Consider the following 9,768-nt stretch of genomic DNA (forward strand, 5'->3'; position numbering starts at 1 on the left):
GTTCTATATATTAATATAATTATTTATAAGACACCGGGCCAGGCTTAGAGAGGCTAAAGCTGAGCAGGGTGTCCAGATGTAGACTGATGCGGTCTAATTAATGATGATGATGTGTGTCAATTTGTTGTTAATAGGCTTACTAGCTGTTGCCCGCGACTTCGTCCGCGTGGTTAGAAGATTAAGTTAGGAGTTTTTGAACGAAAGCCCTCGAAGATTAATATTTTTCCCCGTTCTGCCACATTTTCCACTGTATCTTCGCTCCTATTAGTTGCAGCGTGATATAATATAGCCTAAAACCTTCCTCGATTAATGGTCTATTGAATACAAAAAGATTTTTTCAATTTGTATCAGTAGTTCCTGAGATAAGCCCGTTCAAACAAACAAACTCCTCAGCTTTATATATTAGTACTAGCTGTTGCCCACGACTTCGTTCCCGTGGGTAGAAGAAGATGTAAGTTATGATTTATACCCGTCCTGTTTTTTTTTCACATTTTCCATTGTATCTTCGCTCCTATTAGTCGCAGCGTGATGGTTTATAGCCTAAAGCCTTCCTCGATTAATTGTCTACTCAACACAAAAAGAATTTTTCAATTTGGACCAGTAGTTCCTGAGATTAGCGCGTTCAAACAAACAAACAAACAAACTCTTCAGGTTTATATATTAGTATAGAAGTATAGATAGATATAGATATCCAGCAAAAGAAAACAGCGGGCATATAGCAAGCCAAGTTACAAATAAAATGTTCAACGTCTTGGCTTAGTTGGCTTGTGGTAGTGTGACAACGTGACAAGTGCACGAATCAACCTGTTCAAATTATAGTGTTTCAGTTATCCGTTAAGAAAAAATCTGTGTACACGTTTTACTCAAGGATAGCTTAAGATATGAAATAGTAGCTCAAATCTTGAAAAAAGATCGGTAATTACTGCTTATGGTTCCCTCACTAGGCCTAAAAAGTGATATCCGCAAGACAAGTATAATATCACCCTATCTTTTGACAAAGCCTTAATTTTTTACTGCATATTCCTATTAGACATGTATATAATACTTATATTATAAGAATTCACAAAACACACTGAAACTTGCTCCATTTTACGTAACTTCGCTTCTATAAATATTTAAATAAACACTAAAATAAAAATAAGACAAAATTAATACCAAAAGTCACAGTTTTGCAATATTATAAGAACCTCGGAAGGGTCTAAATATTTATTTTACCCTAACCATAAACAACGCAGCACCGAGACAGATTTCGATCCGTTCAATATTGTTCACGTTACGTGTCTATAGTTTTAAGGTTACATAATTTACGAACGGGCGCCGACTATTCGCCCAAGTGTACTAAATTAACAAAAATGTTGGGGGCTGCAAGTCGGGTTGGAAGTGGCCTTTTGGCTGCAAAATCGGTTGTTGAAAAAGCCCTTACAGAGGGTACCAAAATCGCAACTGTTTCTGCCATTAACAAGAGAGACTATGCTAAAGCTGCAGCAGGCAAAGGGCAAGGTAAGGTGGTCGCTGTTATCGGTGCCGTAGTGGATGTACAATTCGAAGACAACCTTCCACCCATCCTAAATGCCCTGGAGGTACAGAACCGTCAGCCCCGGCTTGTGCTGGAGGTGGCGCAGCACTTGGGAGAGAACACCGTCCGCACCATCGCCATGGACGGTACTGAGGGTCTGGTCCGCGGCCAGCCCGTACTCGACTGCGGCTCGCCCATCCGTATCCCCGTGGGCGCAGAGACCCTCGGCCGCATCATCAACGTGATCGGTGAGCCCATCGACGAGCGCGGTCCCATCCCGACCGACAAGACCGCCGCCATCCACGCCGAGGCACCCGAGTTCGTGGACATGTCTGTCCAACAGGAGATCCTGGTCACTGGCATCAAGGTCGTGGACCTGCTCGCTCCCTACGCCAAGGGAGGTAAGATCGGTCTGTTCGGCGGTGCCGGAGTCGGTAAGACCGTACTTATCATGGAACTGATCAACAACGTCGCCAAGGCTCACGGTGGTTACTCCGTGTTCGCGGGTGTAGGAGAGCGTACCCGTGAAGGAAACGACTTGTACCAGGAAATGATTGAGTCTGGTGTCATCTCCCTGAAGGACAAGACCTCGAAGGTATCTCTTGTGTACGGTCAGATGAACGAGCCCCCCGGCGCGCGTGCCCGTGTCGCCCTGACCGGTCTGACTGTGGCTGAGTACTTCCGTGACCAGGAAGGACAAGACGTACTACTGTTCATTGACAACATTTTCCGTTTCACTCAAGCTGGTTCTGAGGTATCTGCTCTGCTGGGTCGTATCCCCTCAGCTGTAGGTTACCAACCCACTCTGGCCACTGACATGGGTACCATGCAGGAGCGTATCACCACCACCAAGAAGGGTTCCATCACCTCAGTACAGGCTATCTACGTGCCTGCTGATGACTTGACTGACCCTGCCCCGGCCACCACTTTCGCTCACTTGGACGCCACCACTGTGCTGTCCCGTGCCATTGCTGAGTTGGGTATCTACCCCGCTGTGGACCCTCTTGACTCCACCTCCCGTATCATGGACCCCAACATCATTGGAGCTGAGCACTACAATGTTGCCCGTGGTGTGCAGAAGATCCTTCAGGACTACAAGTCTCTGCAGGACATCATTGCTATCCTGGGTATGGATGAATTGTCTGAGGAAGACAAGCTGACTGTGGCTCGTGCCCGTAAGATCCAGAGGTTCCTGTCACAGCCCTTCCAGGTTGCTGAGGTGTTCACTGGACACGCTGGCAAGCTGGTGCCCCTTGAGGAGACTATCAAGGGCTTCTCTAAGATCCTGCAGGGCGAGTATGATCACCTACCTGAAGTAGCTTTCTACATGGTTGGACCCATTGAAGAGGTTGTTGCCAAGGCAGACACCCTTGCCAAGTCGTAAATGTACTGAATAATATGATGTATCTTTTCATCAACATAAGTTATTGCATATGCATAATTATAATCAATTGAACAAGGCAGATAGATAACTGTGACTGTTGATGTGAATGTATGTGGAAGTTATTTCTAAATAAAGTTAGTGAAAATAATAATGATATTTATTATTTCCGGTATTCATATGTAATGTCGCGGGGATCTGTACCATCCATAAACCTCATAGGTTACTCTTAAACTTATTGGAATCTAATTAGATCTTCCTCGTTCTATCAAAAGTGATAAGCTTACCAATATTTATACGAATTTGTAGAAAACCTTACAAGTAATATTTTACCGAATCTTTTTTCTGTTGCATAACACCACATCTTTTTCATAAAGGCCGGGCTTTTAAACGTGGATAAAAATAGTTTTAATTGAATGTTTAGTCCTAATAATTGTAGCTGCGAAATATTATCATATAGCGTTAAAATTACTTTTCTCACTCTTACATAATTTTCAAATGTAACATCAAGGCCGCAAGGTTAAAATGCGTACTAATGTAGAAAAAACATAAATAAAACGTTTAACAAATAATTATTTGCTGATGTAAAGTAGTGTAAAATATTATGTAAAAGTTAACAAAAGTGTCAATCGGTATTAACATAGCAGTTGCTAAAAACATCCACCTAAGAGGTTAAGTAGGTATGTGTGGTGTTGTTTTACTTCTGTTTACTTTGTTCATTGCATAAATACCTAGTTCCCTATAATAATATGTGACCACTCACAAAAGAACTCTCTTTAGGAAATAGGTGGGTTACATTGACATTTTCTACTGTTATGTGAAACTACTGTTTGTTGTTATTTTTGTTCAAATAAGAATTATAGTAAAATGAAACGATTTCCTAGACCAAAAACTTATGAATAATCTAGCTCTACTAAAATCTACATGTAAGTAGGTTTTGGGTAGGCCCTACCTACCTAGGTCAATCACATTTTTTTCCAAGGTCATTTCCTACATCGCATAAATGGGTCATATTATGTCATATACCTACCTACATGTTATTTTAATTCGATAATACGATGATACCTTATATCATTGAATCAAAATAGGTTTAATTCTTAAGGGGGTAACAGATTTCATTAAATTTAATAAGAAGGTATGATTAATAAGACAATATTATTATGGTACTAAGATGGCAAATGCACCGATCGAGTTATTTACCCGTTGTTAGGGGGTAAGGGCCCTTTTTGGAGACGAGTACCTATAGATAGTAGGTCCCTACTAACTACACCTATGATAACGAATCTGAAAAATGTAAATATCTCTGTAAAAAAATATGTCGAAAAACAATTTGTCACCGTTATGTGACGATGGAAGTAACTCATTAAATTACTCAAAACCTTATCATTCTGGCAGTCGCCGGATAACAGGAAAGACCTCTTACTTTACTCGTCCAAAAGGTATGGATATAAAAAACTTGCTAATGGTAGAGCAAGTTCTTAACTGCAAAATTACTTACGTTTACGCTTACTCTTCCCTTGGTGTGTGTCTTTGATGGGTCTTGTGATCACCACACCTAATTTCACTCTTAAAAGTTTCATAATGGGAATACAATAATAACACAAACTATAATTTCTTACTAAAGTAACTTTATTTGTTATTTTGTCTACCTATCTACCTATCCTAAATTCTAGGTAATTAACGAAAATAAACTAAATGTGCTTTAAAGCATAAACAAAGGTAATTTCAACAAAAAATATGTCAATATATTACACAGTTCTGTCTTAAAGTTCTACAGTGTCATTCTTTGCAGATTCTTTAATTTCTTCTTTGATGACCACATCATCGTTAACTTCACTAAGTTCATCTCCAATATTATTGTTCATACTTGCATTATCACCATCAACATCAGTGGGTTTGACTATTTCCAGATCATCTGCATCTGTACTACTCTTATCATTAGCACAGGGTGTTGAACTATTTTCGCTTACTGTTGGTTTATCTATTTGCAAAGTCTTTTCAGTATTTTTGTTAGGAACCTCGGTCGTTGGTCGAGCGATAGCACAATCAACTTTAGGGACTTTAACTACTACAACTTGATCCTTTTCTTCATTACAAGAATTTTTGTTAGGATCTTTTAGTTTAATTGTTTGAAATTTCAGTGGAGTGTTCAAAGTTTGTTTACCGTCTTTATTTCTATTAATTGGTTTGATAACTAATATTTTCGTTTTCATGCCAGATTTTGTAAAATCACTAATACTTTTATTGATGAGGGGATTTTTCATAACATCTAAACTTTGGCGACGAAATTTAATTGGAACCACAGATGGTATGTTTTTGGGTTTAACAGTTTCACTAGGTGTGGTTGGACTTTTAGGTTGAGCAGAAACTGTACTTTGATTTACCTCTGCCACTGACTCGGCGTCATCTGTTGCTTTCTGAGGGCTATCAACAGAGTTATCTTTAGATACCTTATCTTTACCTTTTTCAGGTTCTTCAAGGGGCAGTTTACTGGATACATTTTCTTTACTAGGACTAGATTCTTTAGGTTCTTCACAATTGTCTGGTTTTTGAGTTACTTTGGAGATAATTTTAGGTAACATAGGTCTAACGAAAACGTTTTGGGTTCTAACATCCTTCTGAACGGCACTTGGGAAATTAGTTTTCATGTGCGCACTAGCTCTTTCGACAGATTTTTTAGATAGTGCGGTTAGTGCTCCACAGCATTCTTTATTCGCGTTCTCATAATTAATTTCTTGTTGAACCCTGCGTTTTGTTTGAGACACCTTCTGAGCCATTGTTAATGAATCTCTATATCCCTGAGCTTCCAATTTTAATAGATTTGATAGATCGTATTCGAAATCTTCATTTTTGGGCTTTGTTTTTCTTCTTACAGGTCTTCTAGATGCTACGGACGACTTGTCTTCTTTTAAAGTACCTCGCCTTTTCGCAATTTTTTCTTCGATTTCATCTATATCTGAGGAATTCTCTTCGAAGTTTTTGATGCTCGAAGAATCATTTTCTTCAAGCCTATTATTTTTGTCCACAGAATTGTCAGTGTGCTTACCTTGTCCGCCTAAAAATAATAAAAAAGAATATTAAATAAAATAAACATATCTGGATTACATACACAAAAGAATTTGGATTTTTTACTACCTTTGGCCAAATTTCTTTTCTTCGCTTTGAATTGTTTTTTGTTTGGTATAATTTTCTTTTCCTCGTTATGCCTTCAACCCTTGTACTACTGGATGAGCCTGTCATCCGATAAACGACTAGAATCGCTGGAACATCGGCTAGGACGTCTTGAATCAGGACTAGTATCATTAGTCTCGGGAAGTTCCTCAGGAGGTAAACAAAGTTCCATGGCTTCAGTACCATTAACTGCTTTAACGGTACTGTAATAAAAGTCTTTATCACCTTTAAGTTTGTGAACCACTTTGACATGTTCAGGTAACTTGTCAAAATAGTAATGCTTGAAATTACATAATTTACAAGCATAGCGATACCATTTAATATGATCGGCGACGTGATCAAATAATTCTTGTACTTCACCAAACTGTCCATCACATCGTTTACATAACAATTTGTTTAATTCTACTTCTGACTGCAGTCTCTGTCTGAAAGCCATAAGATTGTTCTTTTCTGCCTGATGAGCAAATGGTAGTCTTATTGTTAGTTTCGAAAGTTCTACTTGTGCTTTTTCTGGTTCTGGTTCTAGTTCTGCCTCTTGGTCTAATTCTAGTTCAGGAGATTCACTGGCGTCATTAGACTTTTGTTCGTCCTCACTAATATCCATGGTTTCTTCAACTTCTTCGACAACAGGAATTGATTTTTCTTCTTCCTTATTTGGGCTTGATTTCACTAAGACTGGTGGTGGATCTTCCTTAGGTGCTTTATTTTCTGTGAAAAAAAATTGACAATTAAAAATCAATATTTGTATGAAATGTAAGAAACAAACATATATTTATATAATAATACCATTATTTTCCGTAGGTTTATTGGGTATGGCGGCGACGATGTTGGGCGGCGGCCCCTTGTTGTAGTCCTTGCGGATCTGTATCTCGATGCGCTTGGCGTCGGGGCGGCGCGCGAGCGCGCGGCTGCGCGGCTGGCACGTGTGCGTGTGCGCCGCCAGCGCCGCGCGCCGCTCGAACGTGCGCCCGCACCCGCCGCAGCGCGGCAGCTCGCCGTCACCCTCCATGTTGTCCATCCAAGCCTACAGGGTACACAAGTACTTATAAAAGGGCTAAACTTTTCACGCTCAAATGAATGGAACAAACGATTTTGATAGAATTTGGTATTGAGACAAGCCGACAACCTAGATTGACAGGCTAGTTATATCTTCAGGTACATCGAAAGAGTACATGTTATATAACTAGAAATTATCGGGTAAAACCGCAGACAGCAGCTTATTAAAACATAGATTCCGGTAGATGAGACAACTTTTATAGAAATTTGACACTTCCACCTACAACTTTAAAGGAATCCTGGGCTGACCGTAATCCTTAAGACGTCTCCGAATAAAAAATATATGTCAACACATTAAAATACGCTACTAATTAACGAACTATCACTTCCTTACCTGATTTTCTTGATCTATTCTTTCTTCTTCAGTGATCTTAGGCGCAGCAGTTGCTGACTTCATGTTATTTTTACGTTTTTCATAGAAGGCAGGAGGGTTATTCATTTTGAATGCCTTTGCTTGAATTGACTCCCTCAGCCTTCTAATCTGGGCCGCTGTTTTCCTAAAAAATAAAAACATTTGCCTCATGTATTTGTGAGTATTTAGAAAAATAGCTTGCGCAAGTTTTCGGTTAAGTGACGAAAACATTCGAGAGCTTCTGTGCAGTATTTACTTACAAAATCAAGTCACCCTATCATGTTACAATGTTCAATCTTCAGACATAATTCTTTGAACACTATGCAAATGAGCCATTACACATTTCGTGATGGGTATAATGGCTGCATATTTACCTGTGCACTTTGAACAGATGTCTATATACACTCCACGAAGTAGAAAATATCTCCAGACAATCGGGGCACGGGTATACAAGGCGACTTTCCACATGCTTGTACTTCATATGGAATTTTAGAGTTTTTTGAGTCGAGAACTGCATGTCACCTGAAACATAACAAAATATATTATTAAAATAACCCTCCTGGCAGTCGGGTAAAAAGGTATTCTGATACAACAACGGCGACTTCTTCCAGATTTTAATCAACCAATCACAGTTTAGAACTATCCAATCACATAAAAGGACTCTTACCGCGTCAACACCTGGTTACTTCTACCATCCTTTACCATCCAGGTGACCCCATAAGTACAAAAACATCAAAACTCCGAAATTATGTAGTTTAAGTGGTCATGAAAGTGGATGAAGTAGGTATCTAAAATGTACAATACATATTTTTTGCGCGAAATTCAAAACTACTTTTTATAATATTGTTATAGAAACTTACAGATTTTGCATTTCAGTATGTCGGCGTCATCGTTCTCATCGTCATCACTTATTTGAATAACGCTATCAGAATCTTCCGCCGCAGAGCTTTTTATTTTGAAATTGCCATCACTTTGTAAAACAGCTATGTCCCTTGATAAAATTTTGTCGAGCTCATTCACCTAAGACAAAAATAAACCAAGTTTATTATTTTTAATGATTGAAAACAGAAGATATTTATTTGAATTAAATAAATAATATAATTTGTCGTATCAGTAGGTAATGGCAAAGCATTTAATATCACACTTTCAGCATGTAGCTTATTCCTTCACACTAGGAATTTTACTGAACTTCCACAAAAATTTTATGTGGATCCAACTTAGACAAGATCTAAAAGAACATGGAATGAGAACTAATTTTATCAAGATTTACACTTATTTACAAGAGTAGCATAGGTACAGCTACAAGTATTTTTATGTGACAGGGCAAGCAATGCATAAATGGGAAATTGACACAATATACAAGATTTCGCGTTATCGCTATAATTGTGAATAATCTTACTTCATTACTAATATAAAATTATGGAAACAATAATGACATTTTGAGTACCACCATTTCTGAATGTAAAAATGTTATTGGCATAATGAAACTAAGATTGTTACATGTTACAAGATAGAAGACATTTAAGACTTTGCTAAATTTTCCAGCTTTAATAAATAAATAAATAACCTTTAAATAAATAAGAAAAGCCTTTTAAAGCTATTTAATGCAAATTTTTTGTCAACATTATTATAATAAATTATAATAGATATAAATAAAGAATAAAAAGGTATCATAGAAAATAATGCATATTATAATTATGATAACATACTTGTACTCTCATATTTTCTTTTTGTTTGTCTTCACACATCTGAACATTTTGGAACATTGCTACTGAACTATTTGGTATCTTCTGCAGTGCAATTTGTGGCTCATCTTTGCTATTGTTATGTACACCTTTGTGCTGTGCAATTTTTTCTACAATTGCAGTCAAATCCTTAGTTAATGGTACCCTTTCATCTATGTCATCAGTCTCTTTATTTTCAGCTTCTATTGTTTCCTTTAAAGATTCTTGATATCCTTCTTCTAATTGTTTAATTTTCATAATTTCAGTAACCTGTAATGATATAATGTGGGTCATAAAATTTCAACATTTAAATCGAACTGGTTCACAAAAAATTGTATTATGCAAATGATACTCACCGTTGAAGTAGCTTTGATAAAATGACTATGTAACGATGAACTGAACTTCTCTTTACAATAAACACGTTTATGAGATATAAAATTAGCCAAACTCCTAAATATATTACGGCATACTTTGCATTCATAAAGTAAGTCACATTCATTTGAGAGTAAATCTTTCAGCTGAAAATATGCAAATACAATTATTAACATTATTTAAATTAAAAAAAAAC

The 9,768-nt window shown here is 37.7% G+C and overlaps 1 protein-coding gene and 1 pseudogene across 1 annotated transcript; one reads left to right on the top strand and one right to left on the bottom strand.

Annotated features, from left to right (window-relative positions):
- Positions 1-1,278: 1,278 nt before the first annotated feature.
- On the top strand, positions 1,279-3,048 carry LOC113506412 (ATP synthase subunit beta, mitochondrial). Its single transcript, XM_026889263.1, has one exon. The coding sequence runs from the start codon at positions 1,353-1,355 to the stop codon at positions 2,898-2,900; it is 1,548 nt and encodes a 515-aa protein (XP_026745064.1). The 5' UTR covers positions 1,279-1,352; the 3' UTR covers positions 2,901-3,048.
- Positions 3,049-4,503: 1,455 nt separating this feature from the next.
- LOC113506415 lies at positions 4,504-9,756 on the bottom strand (annotated as a pseudogene).
- Positions 9,757-9,768: the final 12 nt, after the last annotated feature.

The sequence above is a fragment of the Trichoplusia ni genome (assembly GCF_003590095.1).
Source record: "Trichoplusia ni isolate ovarian cell line Hi5 chromosome 14 unlocalized genomic scaffold, tn1 tig00003940_group13, whole genome shotgun sequence".
Classification (NCBI taxonomy): Eukaryota; Metazoa; Arthropoda; class Insecta; order Lepidoptera; family Noctuidae; genus Trichoplusia; species Trichoplusia ni.